An 18,705-nucleotide genomic window follows, 5' to 3' on the forward strand; every position below is an offset into this window, starting at 1 on the left:
GTAGGGGAAAGGAACGTTACTGCCTGCTACGCCATCTCATAGATACGAAAGTAAAGCAAAGAATAACAATGGAAACATAGGGGTGAGAAGAAAACCAAACTTAAGTACTAAGAACAACTAAGTTAAGAGTAAAACATTTAATTTGCGAAAGTTCATATATATAAAATGCATGTATACGCAAGACTAAGATAGAAATATATTTACGCCTGATTTAAAGCGAAAAGCTTGGATTCCTTTGTTTACACGATAGCGTCCCCGTGCCTCCATTTTTAGGATGTGGCGTTCGGGGGCTAAAACGGTACATTATATCGGAAATATGCAAAACATTTACATGCAAGTTATATCAAAAAGCTCAGAGAACATAAATAAGTTGAGTTAAACGATTAAAAAAAGAAGTTAAAGACATGGTGATAGTATAATAGCTGAAATATATTAACAATGTATATAAGATAGTGTGCGAATGCTTTGTTTACTTACGAAGGAGACGGAATGGGGAAAAAGTTTGCCGATGGTTGCCTGAGTAGCAACTGTTCAAAAAAATGACATAAAATTAGCAAAATTCATAAGGTTAATGATATGGATATGATTTTATTGGTAATCGTACAGAGTTTGGTTCATCTTTTAGATTTTTTCAAAAGTGTTAATAGTTTTTTAATTATAACTGTAGAAAGTGAAACTTAGAAGAAATTCACACAATATGGTGTATTTTTTCTCGGGAGACTTTCAGAAAAAAAAATTATTGTGGTAGAACTACTAAGCATAAGTGAACATATCACATACCAAAATACTCTTGAATGCACCCTCTATGGGTGTATTAAAAATAATAAGAAGAAGAACGATGGAATGAGTAATATTGAAGGGTAGAAAGTGGACTGTGCATTTGCATATTAGCATTGTTAAAAAAATATTAAAAATTGCCGAATAATCGTATAGAAAAAAAAAAAAAACTGTGTACATTAATATACCTAATTTAGCACACTATTATCCTGCAGTATTAGGAGCCACTTACCCCGGCCATTCTATATTTTTCTTAGCCTGACATCATCAAGGTAGGTCTTTCATGGGATTGATGAATAGAATGACACAAGTAATCCAAAAGGAAATGTTCAGGAAACAACAAACTTGCACTACACACTGTAGAGAGTTGTATCGGAGATCTTTTTGCATTCGTTTGGCTTGGTTTGTTAAAGTTTCTTTGGCTTTCTCTCTAATTCGAAAAATATTGGTCTACTTACTAGCAAGGATATGCTCCTCTAATTGTGCTTATTCAGTTGCTTCCTCTTTTGCATTCAAATTTTCTGCAGTTCATTCTCGTCTTCAATATTTTTATAATATCTGATGGCAAGGCTATGGTTGTCATTCCAACTCTGGGTTCAATCCCAAACACAGATTTGTTTGGGGATTATTTTATTCTTGAATGTAGAGCTCTGTTTTTCATGAATCCGACAAAACGAAGACAGTTGGATTATTTTGTACTTTGATTATCCTTCATCCATGAAGTGAACATATTTCCTACGTCATGGCTGACCTTCTCAACCGAGCCTGCGAGTGGCTGGACTGAGGTTTCCCATGAGCAATCCTCAATTCTGGCTAATACTTGCATAACTGCTCTATAACGGAATTTACAATTTCTTCCTTTATCAGATTGCAGTATACAAGCAGCCCTTGATATAGGAGAAGTCCTATTATTTTTCCTTTCATTGTATATGGTTCTTGTAACAAGTAAACATCTGGAATATTGTCCCCAAACAAATTTATGAGTTCCTTTGTCGCATATTGACCCCAACCTATATTATGTTGAATAACATGCCAAAAATTATCACTGAAAGGCTAATTATTCGTAATTCGTCTGTTTAATCAACAGTTGTTTCTATATTCTGGATTTTGCTTTGTACAATTTTTATAGTTAGCTGTTCCAAGTGCTTGGAACAGCTATCTTCTATTTGCATACATTTAGATCGAACATGGCCATATTTGAGACATTTAAAACATCTAAAGGGTTCCACAAATTCTCTAAATCTATACGATCCGAAACCACACTGTAGTCTTGCTTTATATTTAATTTTTCGGGTCCATATTTATAACCCAGGGAGACGAGCTTCCTCTCCCTTTTTTCCTATATAGAACCCGCATATTCCCTACTATGTCATTGCTTAGCTTGATTTTATTGAGAAAATTCAATTCCTCCACCTCTCTGGATCTCTCACTCTTTTCCACATCATATACTATAGTGATCTGAGCTATTCTTATCTGTGGAGTAGTAGCCTTGCATACATTTTGCAAATTTGTATGACTGTTAATTGCATCTTTTAACTTTATTACCATTTTCGGTGTTTCAACTTGAACCAGAACTCTATTTCCTATTGCTGGCTTCAAACCCATAATTTTAATTTCCATCTCCTTTGGGCTGATATTCGCTTCTAATGTCTTTCTCACTTTAACCCTTTCGCGACGCGAAGCGCAAACGCGCGCTTATCGCTGAGGCCGGCAGTCTCTCTCGCGAGTGTCTGTCCACGGCCGGAGGGTTTTTCACTGTTAAGCCTAAATCCATGAAATTACCGAAATATCAACGCGTTGTTTAATAATATTCTGTAGAATATTTAAATGGCATATGCTTCATATTTATTTCTATAGATACTTTATTTATTTAAGTTATTTCTTGTTTAAATATATATTTTACACATTTTATTTTCACTATGTACTTACCATTTAATAACTTTTAATATCATATATCTCAAAACTAAATATATGACTTAAAATTCTTTTTTCGTATGAAAAATTTGAAAACAGGGATCTACACACAGTCCTACGTTACAGTCCTTGCACTCATAATAACTCATTTGCCGTTTTGGAGGATTTTTCCGGGAATGTGAACAAACGAAGCATCGTCGTCTCACTTTCTCACCCGTTTCTTTTGAACAAAGTTTTGGGAAATGTCTTTCAGTTAATCGGAGTGGATTTAATGATTCTGCTGATTTTGGTATGACATTAACTTTGGGGATTTTAGAGGAATACTGAGAAATAATTTGATTAACTAAATTAAGGCGATAATTAAGGAGAGGAAGATTGTTCTTACTTTTTTTGTTGAAAAGAATATTGGCATTAAATACAGCCATATCCATGATATTAAAGAAAAGTTTCTTATACCATTTAACAGTTTTCCTGAAAGATGGATACTGAATTATGACGGCATCGCTTAAGTCTATCCCTCCCATATTTTTGTTGTATTCTACGATACACTCTGGCTTCATTATGGGATTAGATGTTGCGCGATCTTTTTTACCAGTATCAAGCAATTTTGCATCATGCATAGTTGATATCACTAGCACTTCTCGTCTATCTTTGAAAGCAGTTAAGTTCATGTTCTTTTTCTGCAAAACCAACATCTCACCGATTTTCATTTTGGGCGGCGGAAAATTTTCAGGCATTCCTTTCCTTCTCCTCATTACAGTCCCACAAGTATTTGTTTGTAGTCCGAAGAGTTCATCCGCTAATGATGGAGACATAAAAAAACGATCAATATATAAATGGTACCCTTGACCAGAAAGTTCTTCAAGTAGAGATTTCACAACTCTTTCCCCATATAATCCTAAAGTTTCCTTTAACACTGTATCCTTCCCCGTATAAATAATAAAATTGTATATATATCCTGATTTAGATTCGCATAATTTATAGAGTTTAATTCCATATCGAGATCGTTTAGCAGGGACGTATTGGCGAAATCCAAGTCTTCCTTTCCACAATAATAAACTTTCATCTATTGATATATTCCTTTCAGGGGTGTAAGCGGACTTGAAATTTTCAATTATTTTATCTAAAACTGGTTGAAGCTTTCCGATTTTTTTGGCATCGCTGCTGGCAAAATGCAAACATCGAAGAATTGCAACGTATCGATCACGACTCATTACGCTATTAAAAAATGGCGTTGCAAGCATGGGATTCGTTGAGAAGTACATTTTGATTTTGGGTTTTTTTATAATGCCCATCAAAATTGTAAGAGCAAAGAAAACAAACATTTCTTCCTCTGTGACAGGTAAATAGTTCGAAGAACGTGCACCAGATGCATCCTCAGGATATATACTTCTCTGATACAGATTGGTCTGTTCCGTAATTAATTTCATTACTGTATCATCGAAATAATGCCTAAAGAAATCAATTTCTTCTGCAACCGAATCATCCACTTTTAGTCCAGGCACTGCTTTGAATGGTAATTGTGTTAAATTTTCTACTGTGGATGACCATGGAGAAGTACTTGCTTTCGATGTACTCGGCATACAGATATCAGTAATGTCCTCATCATCACAAGATTCGCTAGATTCTTTATGATCAGAATATATTATAGTGTCACTATCACTGTCACTATCCGAATCTGTTTCAGAATCAATATCTGAAATATTTTGCATCATTTCCGCTATTTCAAGCTCAGTTAAAATTTTTCGACGCTTCGACATTCTAACGGTAAAAAGAGAAAAAATTCACGTCTACAAGATCTAACTATCCACTAAAAACTGGACCGCAAATCGAAATACCCAACGCTGTAGCGAAAAAAAAAACTTCCCCTGCTTACTGTAAACAAATACCACGTGCGAATTTAAAGAGCCGTCATAATTCACGCCATTCGGAAACATTCCTTTCTCCTTCATTCCTTCCCCCTAAAACCCACGTGTATGTGAGTCATACTACTCTCATTTTGAGTAGAAGGTCAAATCTACATGTATCTGAAACCATATGGACATATAATGCCATCTTCTGGCAAAAATTTTAGTTTTTAAAACGTTCCAGGACACTGGCACTAATGGGTGACGGCCGGGGGTGAACGAGAAAACGCTCTTGCACGCCGGCGTGTCGGCCGGGAAGTGAGTGCGTTTCTTGCTGGCACGTACAGGTGACAGTCGGCGCGAAAGGGTTAATCGATGAGTCTATTGTCTCTGTAATTGGTCTAACCACCAGTGTAGGCAGGTTTCCTTTTATTATCGTTTTTATTCGGGTTTATCATTTTTTGTTGTATTTGACTCCTTTCTTCCCCCACCAACAGCTTTTTGGAGGCTTGGATCCTTCTAATAAAAGTTAAACCTGCTTTTAATGGAATTTTTTTTTCACTATGCCATCACTGTTTAGATTTTTAACCACATTTGTGAATGTTGGTCCCTGATTATCATCTGTTGAATTCATTTTGGTCGCTGAAGAATTTGACAAAACATTCAAAAATGAGTCTCTTAGTTCTTCAACCGCGTTACCCACAATCCTATATTTAGTGATAATATTTTCAAATGTTTCCAATACTCCCAATGGTCCGAAGGGTTGCTTATTTTCCTCTCGTATTTCGTTTTCACTTGCATCAACATTCTTTGCCTTTACGAGAAATGCACGGTCTTTTATCTTTAGGGCGATTCCCGCCTGTTTTCATTTTTACATTTTTCTTTTCCGTTTTGTGGCCATTTGTATTTTGCTGTCTGTCTGCATTGACGGTTCATTTATCTCATTTAAATCAGAATCCCCCCCTCAGGGGCTCACCTACTATAGGTGAATACGGGTGTCCCAACCCTGAGGTGCCCAGGGATCTTTACTCCCTTTCTGTTCACACTGCTCTACGCCTTCTGCTTTTTGCTGTATTTTTTCTTTCCCTCGACGGCAGGCGAGGGAGCTCTCCATGAGAAGCTGTCGCCGCTCTGTTTGCTTCTTGCTTCTCATGGACAGCCAAAACCCCACGTGTTGGCCGTGCGTGGCGACCCATTAGACGGGTCGTACATTTCGGTCTCCGATGTATCAATCGGCCGGTATCCCAGGCACATAACTGGTCTGCTTAAGGGGATCAAGCGAAGGGGTCACTCCTTGGGCTTGGCGTTAAGGGTGGTCACTGTCCCCGGGAGTGACTCCCAGCGTATAGGTTCTGACTAGCATCATGGCAAGCGCCGAGGTTGGCAATCACCAAAGCCGGTAACTACCATCCCTTGTAGGGCTCCGTGGTGGGCGGTGCCGTTGGAGCCTGAATCTTCTCAAATGTCGCATGGCTCTTAATGTTTATACTGATTGTAATGCTTATTTTAAATTTTTCGTTATTGCATCTGAACAAAGTTCATTGAAAAAAGTATCTCCACTGTTGATACATAAAGCAATTATTGGAGTTGTAGGTGAAGTAAAAACTATCAAAAAATTAAACAACGGGAATCTGTTAATTGAAATAAAAAACAAACAGCAATCTCAAAACATAATGAAATTGAAGCAAATTGGAGAAATACCCGTCACTGTTACTGCGCACCGTTCACTTAACCAAACCAAGGGTGTAATCTCGGAGAAAGAGTTCCAGAGAGACCTTGAAGCAGACATTTTGGAAAACGTGAGGGAACAGAAAGTAATTGACGTTCAAAGAATAAGTATCAAGAAAAATAACCAAAAAATTCCTACCAAACATCTGATTTTAACTTTTAATACACCAGTCTTACCAAAATCTGTGCAAATAGCCTACATAATCTGTCCAGTTAAGCCATATATACCAAATCCACTCCGCTGCTTCAAATGCCAGAAATTCGGACACACAATAACAGCTTGCAAAGGGACCAGAGAAATTTGTGCCCGATGCTCTCTCCCAGATCATAAAAGTGATAACTGCTCTGCTCTAACGCCGAAATGCTCAAACTGCAATGGCGAACATCCATCTTATTTCAGATCATGCCCAAAATTTAAAATAGAAAAAGAAATACAAACAATAAAAATTACAAAAAACATATCTTTTCCCGAAGCTAGGAAAATTGTAATGGACAGAATGCCCAAACCAGGTGTCTCTTTCTCGGAAGCCCTAACAACCAATATTATACCTTCAGTACAAACAAATCAGCAAAATTCTCAAACTAATGCAACTGCTATAGGCACTCCCCTAATGAACATAACCCAAACCGCTAATAACGATATGGTAACCATAAAACGAAGCGACTGGTTAGCTCTGCTCGAAATAAAAAAAGCATTTGAGAAAGCTTCATCATCTGCTCCCACTTGTCAAACTATTTCAAACCAGCCTGTTATGCAAATAGATCAACGACCTTCTACCTCTACCTCAGTTGGTAATAATGACCTTCAAAATACTGCAATAGTACCTCCTGAGACAACTTCATCAAATATGGAAATAACGCCACAACAAATTACATCTATTCCGAAAACATCTTCATTCTCGGAGAATGATTCAACTGTGAAATCTCGTGTCAAAAACGCTCGTGATTCTAGAAAGCACGAGAAAGATAGTGATCTCGTTCAAAAACGTAAAGAAAAACTGTCAGCTAAACGTGCGCGAGCACTTGCCGCAAAGAGAGGACATGATATTTCTAGCCCTTCCCGAAGCGGTCCCCTGACAAAAGAAGACTTTAAAAATTCCTCCTGATAAAACAGACGGAAAAACCAACAGTGTTAAAGATGATACTGATGCCCTGCTTAAAGTCCATCCATCTGATGATATGTCCGTTAGCGACGCTGACGATAAAGATTTATCTTCCTAGTTTTTTTCCTTTAGGCGGCTTTCCTTTTTCTTTTACTTCAGTGCTTGTCGTCATGGCCACTCTTATTTCCTGGAATTGTCGTGGTTTCCTAAATAAATCATCAGAACTCAAAGATCTCATCAACAAACATAATCCCGCCTGTATTGCTCTCCAAGAAACATACCTCAAGACGGATAAACACAATATCCGATATTATAAAATGTTCTCCAAACATTATATTCATAATCGAGCTTCAGGTGGCGTTGCTATCCTTGCAGCTGACCACGTTCCCTCAATGTCTATTAACCTGAACACAAATCTGCAAGCTGTTGCTATTCATATCCAGATGCATTCTTTGATTACTGTTTGCAGCCTTTATTTACCCCCAAATGAACGTGTTATTCAATCTGAACTCAATAATCTTATTTCACAGCTTCCGTCACCATTCATAATTTTGGGCGATCTCAATGGCCATAGTCCTTTTTGGGGTAGTCCCGATTCCAACCCCCGTGGTTTGCAAATCGAGCAACTACTTACAGACCACAATTTATGCCTATTAAATTCAGGTGAAAAGACTCATTTTCATCTCCCTACAAGAACCTTTCATTCAGTTGATTTAGCAGTTTGTTCTCCATCTCTTTTGCCATTCTTTAATTTAACAGTTGATAATGACTTGTATAATAGTGACCATTTCCCTCTGATTGCTTCAGACAATAGGTGCAACCCGAACAATCACTCCCATCCATCCAAATACATCCTGAATGCAGCAAATTGGCAAAAATTCACCATTTTAGCTAATATACAACCCGATATAATCCAATCCTCCACCATAGATGATGCACTAAATTACATAGTTGATGTTATAATTGAGGCGGCAAATGATTCAATCCCGAAATCATCCGGTAAACGAAAAAAGCAAAACAAACCTTGGTGGGACGACGAATGCAAACAAGCATACAAAGAGCAACGGAAAGCATGGGGCATCTTCCGAAGATATCCAACAGCGTCGAACTTTATTTATTTTAAAAAGACTAGAGCAGTTTCGAGGAGAATACAACGTCGAAAACGAAGGCTTTCATGGCAAAAATTTGTATCCAGTATCAACTCTAAGATTTCAAGCCATGAGCTATGGAAAAAGGTAAAGAGGGCATCGGGTATTTCTACATCAAGCTACACTTCTGTTTTAATTCATAATGGAGTAACTTTATCATCCACTAAAGACATAGCAAATTCTAGCCCCTCAGGGGCTCACCTACTATAGGTGAGTACGGGTGTCCCAATCCCGAGGTACCTAGGGATCTTTACTCCTTTCATGTTCAAACTCCCCTACGCCTTCTGCTTTCTGCTGTTTTTCCTTCCCTCGACGGTAAGCGAGGGAGCTCTCCATGAGAAGCGGTCGCCGCTCTGTTTGCTTCTTGCTTCTCATGGACAGCCAAAACCCCACGTGTTTGCCGTGCGTGGCGACCCATTTGAAAGACGGGTGGTGCACTGTGGTCCCCGGTGTATCAATCGGCTGGTACCTAGTCACCTCAGTGGCTAGTCTGCTAGGGATCAAGCGAAGGGGCTACTCCTTGGGCTTGGCGTTAAGGGTGGTCACTGTCCCCGGGGGTAGCTCCCAGCGTATAGGTACCGATTAGCACTAGGGTGGATGCCGAGGCTGATAATAACCAGAGGCGGTAATTGCCTTCCCTTGTTGGGCTCCGTGGTGGGCGGTGCCGTCGGACCCGAATCATTTATCATATCGTATGGGGCCTAAAAACTTAAATCAACAAACGACACGGAAAAATACTGAAAAATATTACGACCATTTTTTTGTCATCAAAAGACTTTCTGAGAATAAGGAGACATTTCACACGGTCTCTCCGTTCCTTGTAGAAAAAGCCGTTTCTGGAACACTTGGGGAAGTTTCTGCCATTCGCAAACTTCGTTCGGGAGATTTGCTGGTGGAAGTTAATTCTCGAAAACAATCTAATCAAATTCTCAAACTGAAAGCATTGGCTACAATTCCCATTTCTGTAAGCGCGCATACATCTCTTAATTCTTCTAAAGGTGTTATTACATGTGGGGAGTTATTTCATACATCAATTGAAGAAATTACAAATGACCTAAAACCTGAAGGAGTGATACATGTACGCCGTATCTCAATTCGGCGGGATGGACAACTCCTCCCTACAAAGCACCTCGTTCTTACCTTCCAAATGCCTACTTTGCCAGAAGTAGTTAAAAAAGGATATCTGAGATTGAAAGTGCGTCCTTTTATACCTAACCCTCTGAGATGCTTTCAATGCCAACGTTTTGGGCACTCTAAGATCGCCTGCCGCGGGACACTTACTTGCTCCCGTTGTGCAGAGAAAGGACATGATAGCCAGCAGTGCACCTCATCTGAAAAGTGCGTCAACTGTGATGGCGAACATACTTCCTTTTCCAGATCATGTCCACGTTGGAGGTTGGAAAAAGAAATTATAACTTTGAAAACAAAAGAACAAATTTCTTATCCAGAAGCGAAAAGAAGAATCGAGGCACAGACACCTTCCCCTGGGGTCAGCTATGCATCAGCTGTTAAAAAATCATATTGTAAAAACTGTTCATGTAAAAATTGTGTGCAGATTGTTGCTGAAAAAGTTCCTCCCGCAAAAACATCCGAATCTGATACAGAACCTTCCACAAACAGTGCTCCTGAATCTCACGATCCACCGAAACGTAAACCAAAACCAAAGCCTCCACGTGCTCTTAAATTAAAGCTTTCGAAACACGGCCTTTCACAAGAAATGATTTCGGAAAAATTTAAATCAAAATTGAAAAAATCCAATATTCGAAATTCGGTTGCTCTGGGACTTGCAACTACGGGGACAGTCCAAAAGGATTTACCTACTATTTTTGGAGGATTGTCCAGACCTTGAAATGAGTTGCGAAATAACGCCAACTCAAACTAACGCCCTTTATAATTCCCAAGCTAAAAAACTCTCTTAATGGGTACCTTTCTCTCGTGGAATTGTCGCGGCATTCGGACAAAGCTAACTGACATCAAAGCTCTCATTAATAAATCAAATCCTGTTTGCGTAGCTCTTCAAGAGACATTTTTGAAACCAGATATTCACTTCAAATTAAGAGGTTATAATTGTGCAAGGAAGGATAACGAAACTGGTGCATCATTCTCTGGTGGAGTGTGCATTTTAACCTCCAACTTTTATCCCAGTACTATCCTTAATCTACGCACTAACTTGCAAGCTGTGGCTGTGCAGATTCATGTCAAATCCTTGGTCACGGTCTGTTGCCTTTACTTGCCTCCAAATGGGGTTATTTCGCAGGACGATTTGAATACTTTGGTTGATCAGCTTCCAACTCCCTTCATTTTGCTTGGTGATTTTAACGGGCATAGTACTTTGTGGGGTTCGGATAGCACTAACTCCCGTGGGCGACAGATAGAACAATTCATTTCTGATAACTGTCTCTGTCTGCTCAATAACAACGAAAAGACATACTTTCATGAACCCACTCGTACTTTCCATTCCCTTGACCTCGCTATTTGCTCTCCGGCAATTTTCCCATTATTGAATTTGGCAGTTGAAAGCGATTTACATAATAGTGATCATGTTCCTCTTGTCATCTCTCATGATGATAATAGTAATTTGATGCAAAGCCCACCAACATACATTTTCAAAAAGCAGATTGGGCTACATTTACTAAGTTAGCATTGATTACAGAAGAAATGATTTCATCTGCCGATATTAGTGAGGCTGTCCAAAATGTCACTGATTGCATTATTAAGGCCGCTGATGCTTCAATTCCAAAGCGTACCCCTCTTCCACGCAAATTTCGCAAACCATGGTGGAATGATGAATGTCGTAATGCTTATAAGGAACAAAGAAAATATTGGGGTATTTTCCGCAGGTATCCTACCACGGAAAATCTTGTTGCATTTAAAAGAGCAAGAGCAAATGCTCGTCGAATTCGGCGCCGCAGTCAAAAAGAATCTTGGCAAAGTTTTATATCTACCATCACTTCCAATACATCTAGTGCACAGTTGTGGAAGAAAGTTAAAGCGGCAAACGGAATTTATAAAGAATTCGCTTTCCCCATCTTAAATACAGAAACGGCTTCATATTCCTCGCCACTTGATATTGCAAATGTTATTGGAGAAACCTTCGCTGATGTTTCAAGCTCTGTTCCTAATAATCCGACTTTTCGTGCGATTAAGAGACAAGCTGAACAAGTGCCTTTGAAGTTTAGAACCCGCATGGTCCTCTCTTATAACAATAACTTTAAGATAGTGGAATTAAGGAACGCTCTTTCTCGTACTCGAGATACTAGCCCAGGTGTCGACGGGATTACCTACAGTATGCTTCGCCATTTAGACGAAACCTCTCTTTTGCATCTACTGAACCTGTTCAACAGAATCTGGAGTGAGCAAACTTTTCCTGAACAATGGTATGAAGCCATTGTGATACCTATCCTTAAACCTGGAAAGGTTCCTACCAATCCCTCAAACTATAGGCCAATTGCTTTAACTAGTTGTCTCTGTAAAACGCTCGAACGCATGGTAAATGCCCGTTTACTCTATGAACTGGAGAAAAATGGGTATATTTCACCTTTCCAAAGTGGTTTCCGTCGAGGACGTTCTACCAATGACAACTTGGTTATGCTTGAATCTCAAATTCGAAATGCATTCGTCCGGAGAAACCATCTAGTTTCTATATTCTTCGATATAGAAAAGGCGTACGATCGTACGTGGCGGTATGGCATCCTCCGTACTTTAGGTGATTTTGGTTTTAAAGGTAACTTGCCAGTTTTTATTCAAAATTTTTTAAAATTTCGGACATTTCGAGTCCGTATTGGTAATACATTTTCTCATCATTTTATTCAAAGTGAGGGTGTTCCTCAAGGAAGTGTTTTGAGTGTCACCCTTTTTATTCTCCATATAAGCCAAATTATTCATGTTTTACCATCATCCGTTTGTGGAACACTATATGTGGATGATCTACAAGTCTCCTGCCAGGGGTCTAATATGGTTTTAATAGAGCGACAACTTCAGAGGTCTGTTAACAAACTCATTTCATGGTGTGATGAGAATGGACACACGCTTTCCCCTGAAAAGAGCCGCTGTGTACACTTTTGTCGGAAACGGAGTCTCCATCCTGATCCTGTAATACAAATTCGAGGTGTTGATATTCCAGTCGTTGAGGAAGTACGTTTCTTAGGGGTCATATTTGACCGGAAACTCACTTTCCTTTCGCATGTTCTTCATCTGCGAAAGAGGTGTGAAAAATCCCTCAACATCCTAAAAGTTCTCTCGACTACAAGATGGGGGGCAGATCGAACATCTTTACTTCGTATCTATCAGTCTGTTATTCTGTCGAGAATTGATTATGGATGCGAAATATATGGTACAGCTCGTTCTGGTGTTCTCCGAAATTTAGACACAGTACACAACAGTGCTTTGCGTATATGTTCTGGAGCCTTTCGTACATCACCAGTTCATAGTTTATATGTGATTTGTCATCAACTTCCACTTTATCTGAGACGGAAAAAATTATCTGAACTATATTTTTTCCGTATTGAATCCTCTATCAATCACCCTATTCGTAGAATTAATTTACCCATTGACCTGGGGCGATTATATAATGCACGTCCTTCTAATATCCTACCTTTTCGTGAAAGGGTAAAAAGAGCTTTTGATGATGTAAATATTTTAAATCTGCAGGTTCATAATACTAACGCTTATGCTTTGCCACCCTGGGATATCCCAGAAATATCATATCTTAACCCTTTTCTCGCTTATGACAAGTCTACCACTTCATCTGTTGTCTTTCAACAACTTTTTCTATATCACCGCAATGAATATTCTACACACATTCCTGTTTTTACGGATGGCTCAAAGACAGCTCATCAAGTAGGTTGTGCTGTCGTCATTGCTGAGGACACAGGCAGCTTTCAGTTGAGTACTTTGTGTTCAGTTTTAACTGCTGAACTAATGGCAATTATGATTGCTCTTGAAAAAATTTCTAACCTCACTTACCACAAATTCTGCATTTATTCTGATAGTATGAGTGCTCTGGAGGCCCTCAGCCATCCTCATACTAAAACACATCCACTAGCTGTAGATATCCTACATCTTTGGAGAGATTTGCAAGCTCAGAACTACCAAATTTTATTTTGTTGGTTACCTGGCCATGTTGGCATTGTTGGCAATGAATCTGCTGATGCTGCAGCAAAGACAGCATCCACTTCTCTACAACGAGCTATTCCGTACACAGATTTAAAAAAATATATTTCTCAACGTATTTTTTATTTATGGAAAGAATCATGGGATTTGCAGATTTCTAATAAGCTGCATTCTATTCAGCCTGACATCACTTTGTGGCCGGTAGTTCCAGTACGCGAGTTGGACGTCAAATTGACTCGGCTTCGCATTGGCCATACTCGCCTCACACATAAACATCTTCTATTTGGTGAGCGATGTCCAGTCTGTAATGCGTGTGATGTTAATTTAACTGTTATTCATATTTTATCAGAATGTCCAATTTTTAATTCTCATCGATTACGTTTATTCGGTAAATCATCTTCAAATATTCGTGACTTGGTGGGAGAACATCCCCACCCAAATATTTTTACTTTCTTGAAAGAAATTGGTGTTTTCCATTTTATTTAACTTGTTCAATTTTTTCTCCACATTTCATGGTTTTTGCAAATTTTACTTTAACTTTTTAGAATTTCACTGAATATTTTTTATCTTCAACCAAATGTTTGGCGCAGCATAGCCTGATATGGCTCTTGTGCCACAAAATCAGAAATAACCTAACCTAACCATAGCAAATTCTATTGCTTCGACCTTGGCACTTACATCTAGCAGCCAGAATTATCCTCTTCCAATTTTAAATTATAAAAGAAAAGCTGAAGATCAAAAACTAAAATTTTATTCCCGAGCTGATTTACCCTATAATTGTAATTTTACTTTCTCCGAATTTCAGTCATGTCTCGCCAGTGCCCGTGACTCTTCACCGGGGCCCGACAATATTAACTATTCCTTGATTAAAAATTTGACAGTCGAATCCCAAAAAGCTTTACTGTTATTGTACAACCGTATTTGGAATGAGCAGTACTTCCCTACTCTCTGGCAGCAAGCTATAGTAATCCCGATATTAAAACCTGGAAAAGATCCTAAAAACCCAGAAAATTACCGTCCAATTGCTTTAACATGTTGTATATGCAAGCTTTTAGAAAAAATGCTTAATCGAATACTCGTCTACCATTTGGAGACTAATCATTTCCTTCATCCTCATCAAAGTGGTTTTAGGAAATCTCGGTGTACTCTTGATAACCTACTCGCACTAGAAACTGATATTCGTCTGGCTTTTTTACAAAGGAAACATCTGGTTGCGATATTTTTTGACATTGAAAAGGCGTATGATCGGACCTGGAGATTCGGCATTTTAAAGGATTTACACGACCTCGGATTAAGGGGCAACTTACCCATTTTTATTCAAAAATTTTTAAAATTGAGGAAGTTCCGTGTCAAAGTAGAATCTGAATACTCTGACTATTGTATTCAGGAAGAGGGAGTTCCTCAAGGTATTATTTTAAGTGTGACTCTTTTTATTTTAAAAATTAATAATATTTTAAAACAACTTCCCCCTTCTGTGAAAGGTTACTTATATGTTGACGACCTGTACATCTCCTGTACAGGGATGCATATGGGTTTTATAGAGAGACAGTTGCAGACTGCTGTAAATAATATAACACAATGGTGCAATGCCAATATTTTTACCATTTCGGCTTCAAAAACTACTGGTATCCACTTTTGTCGAAAAAGAAATCTACACATGGATCCTGAAATAAAACTAAATGAAATAATTATACCATTCAAAAATGAAGTTAAATTTCTAGGTATTACCTTTGATAAGAAGCTTACTTTTCTCCCTCACGTAAAAATATTGCGTAAAAAATGTGAAAAAGCATTAAACATAATAAAAGTTTTGTCAACTACGGCTTGGGGAGCAGATCGACCATCCATGCTTAAAATATACAAAGCTCTCGTTCTATCCAAGCTCGATTATGGTTGTGTTATTTACGGGTCAGCCAGAAAAACTGTTTTACAGAAATTAGACCCTGTTCACCATAATGCTCTGAAACTATGTTCAGGAGCCTTTAGGACCTCTCCAGTTCAGAGCCTATATGTTGATTGCTTTGAGACTTCCCTTGAATTTAGGCGAGAAATACTATCTCTGCACTATTATTTTAGAACTAAATCAAATACACAACATCCTTTCCATAATTTTAAACTCCGGCCATTCTTAACTCGAATACAAGAAGCACGAAAATTTTTTATACCTGTATATTTTACTAGAATTCATAATATTCTCAAGGACCTAAATCTACTTCACCTGCAGGCAACACCGCAAGTGGACAACATTTTTCCTCCATGGGCAATTCCTAATATAGAATACTTAAATCCATTTGAAGGGTTTACCAAATCTGACACTACAGATTCTATTTATAGAAAATTTTTTAATGAACATAGGCATCACTATAATGATTATATTGCAATATACACAGATGGATCAAAAACATATGATAGTGTCTCAATTACTGTGGTTTTCCAAAACGCAGTCTTCTCGTTTAAAATCAATCCTTCTTGTTCAGTTTTCACAGCGGAGATAACTGCTGTTCTATTTGCCCTAGAAAAAATATCCGACTGTCTGCAAGATAAATATATAATTTACACAGATTCATTAAGTGTTTTACAGTCTCTAAAATCCTCTCATCCTCATTCTAAAAATCATCCTTTTGTCTTAAAGATTTTAAACCTATTTAATAGACTTTCCTCTCGTGGATTTACTATTTTATTATGTTCGGTGCCTTCTCATGTAGGTATTGGGGGCAACGAGAAGGCGGACAGTGCCGCCAAATCGGCTACTTCTACAGCAAATATTAGTATCCCTGTGAGTGATTTAAAAAAACACATAACTTTCTCTACCTCTCAAAATGGCAGACTCAATGGGATCTGTTAACAGAAAACAAACTTCATAGTGTTAAACCTCGTGTTGAACATTGGCCTTGTCTTCCAAATAGAAAAGCAGACACTATCTTAACCCGTTTGCGGATAGGTCATACCAGATTCACCCATCGCCATCTACTTTTTGGAGAAGCGGCACCAATGTGCTCTCAATGCAATTGCACCATGTCTGTTTACCATATTCTCAGTGAATGTCCAAATTTTAGTGCCCAACGTTTATATTATTTTAACAACTCCACACTTTCACATTTGCTTGATAGAATACCACATGCTAATCTTTTTGCTTTTTTGAAATCAGTAGGTTTTTACCCCCATATTTAAGTAATCTTCATCTTTTTCATTCTTTTACATTGCTTTTTTAAAGTTGAAATTATATTTTTAATCCTAAAATAAATACAGTTTGGCGCAGCTTAGTCAATACCATGGCTCTTGTGCCAATAAAATCCAAAAAATCCAAATCAGAATCCGATGATTTTTTAAAGTCTTTATATGTCAATCCTTTAAATTCTTTAATCGGAGTTGGTGTATCATTTCCGCTCTTTTTGGCGAGTAAAATAAATTATCATCATCAGTTAGAATATCGCTATCGTCAGCATAGTTTTAATTAGTCTAGTCTAAATTAGTGATGACAAGACAAGTATTGGAGTGTTCTATTTTTGGGAAATTTAATGGTTTGCTTGAAGTTGAACACACTAATGACGAATCTAGTGCTACTGTTTTATTAGACATAACCTCAAAATTTCTTCAAAGAAGGATGCTTCTGTAAGCGAAATATGTAACACTTTAGTTCCCATAATAGAACAAATATGGTCAAGAGGTTCTATTCCCGTTGTTTCTAGCAAAAGAATTTCACAAATGATTAGAGCTTATCATGCTAAATACAAGAATTTATTAAAGTTTAAAAGCAGAAAATGTTCAGGTAAGTTTAATTTCAACCTCACAGAATTTAGAGACGTTAGACGTTTATTTGATATTGTTGACTAGTGTTTAAAAAAAGGGTCAGTTATGGAATACAAGGTTCTAAACGATCGATGCTGTAACAGGAAAATGATTATAGGTAACATTGATGTAGCTATCTGAAGCGCTTTGAGGAAGAGAGAAGGAAGAAAAAGTAAGCATCTACAGAGAATAGTTAAGTTTAATCAAGAACGTGCAAAAAATACTAATGTGCAAGAAATCGTTATTGACAGAGCAACAGTATTCTTTAAGAGAGAGCACACACAAGAACAGACCAACCAGATCCATCAAATAGACAAGAAGAGATAAAACTACCAGATCCATCGAAACTGAACGAAGAGAAAAGCACTCAAATGCATACTAAGTTGTCATTTGTTGCTTCCATTGCTGATCGTATCGGGATATCCGATAGAGCTACTGTAGCTATAGGTAGTTCTGCTTTACAATACTTGGAGGAAATCACAAAAGAAGACAAAACCTATGTAATAAACAGGCTGAAAAATAAGAAGAGCAAGATCAAAAAATCGAAGAATTCTCATTAAAGATAATCGTTATAATCAGATAACCGAAAATATAGGATTGTTTTTTGATGGGAGAAAAGACATAACAATTGTTCAAGAAAAGAGAGGTAGTAAGTTGTATAAAAAAGTTATCTCAGAAGTGCACGTTTCACAAATAGAGGAACCAAACTCAAAGTTTTTAGGCCATTAACACCTAAATCTGGCACCGGAAAAGACATAGCAGACAATAACTGGAATTTCTTAAAGATAGAGAATACAACAAACAACTTTTGAACTTTACTGCTGTTGGGTGTGATGGAACCGTTGTAAACACTGGGTATAATAATGGTGTAATTTCTTTGATGGGAAAGGAAATAGGAAGACCTTTACAATGGTTAATTTGTTTATTCCATTGTAATGAGCTACCATTGCGACATCTTTTTTGTCTCTTAGATGGTAAAACGAAAGGACCCAATGAGTTTAAAGGCAAAATAAGTCAGCAGCTAGAAAACTGTGTTAGTCCTCCTGCGGTTACCTTCTTGCCAATTGTAAATAACCTTCCTCTTCTGGAAGAAAAAAATGATTTAAGTACAGATCAAAAATATTTATTGGATATGTGTTTCGCTATATCAAGTGGAAATTGCTCACTAGATTTATCTTTAAGAAATCCTGGAAAACTTGCTCACTCCAGGTGGTTGACATTTGCCAATTTCTTGTTTCGATTGTATGTGGCAACTGAAAATCTTAAGACGGTGGTTGTGTACATTGT

The 18,705-nt window shown here is 37.8% G+C and overlaps 2 protein-coding genes across 2 annotated transcripts; one reads left to right on the forward strand and one right to left on the reverse strand.

The window, feature by feature from the left end:
• Positions 1-269: 269 nt before the first annotated feature.
• Positions 270-4,451, reverse strand: LOC129956671 (piggyBac transposable element-derived protein 4-like). The gene is made up of 3 exons (XM_056068603.1): positions 3,077-4,451; positions 478-527; positions 270-290 (listed from the first exon to the last, which is right to left on the reverse strand). Exons 1-3 carry the CDS (start codon positions 4,449-4,451, stop codon positions 270-272), a joined length of 1,446 nt encoding a protein of 481 aa, XP_055924578.1.
• Positions 4,452-9,211: 4,760 nt separating this feature from the next.
• On the forward strand, positions 9,212-10,366 carry LOC129956672 (uncharacterized). Its single transcript, XM_056068604.1, has one exon. It carries the CDS (start codon positions 9,212-9,214, stop codon positions 10,364-10,366), a length of 1,155 nt encoding a protein of 384 aa, XP_055924579.1.
• The last annotated feature ends 8,339 nt before the right edge of the window (positions 10,367-18,705 follow it).

Source organism: Argiope bruennichi, chromosome 11 (genome assembly GCF_947563725.1).
Source record: "Argiope bruennichi chromosome 11, qqArgBrue1.1, whole genome shotgun sequence".
NCBI classification, from domain to species: domain Eukaryota; kingdom Metazoa; phylum Arthropoda; class Arachnida; order Araneae; family Araneidae; genus Argiope; species Argiope bruennichi.

Coding starts and splice junctions, on each gene's coding strand:
- LOC129956671 (XM_056068603.1), bottom strand. CDS start 4,451: ATGTCGAAGCGTCGAAAAATTTTAACTGAGCTTGAAATAGCGGAAATG. Junction 528..3,076: donor TATTCTTTTCAACAAAAAAA/GTAAGAACAATC, acceptor TTTTTTGAACAG/TTGCTACTCAGGCAACCATC. Junction 291..477: donor TTCCCCATTCCGTCTCCTTC/GTAAGTAAACAA, acceptor GTACCGTTTTAG/CCCCCGAACGCCACATCCTA.
- LOC129956672 (XM_056068604.1), top strand. CDS start 9,212: ATGGGGCCTAAAAACTTAAATCAACAAACGACACGGAAAAATACTGAA.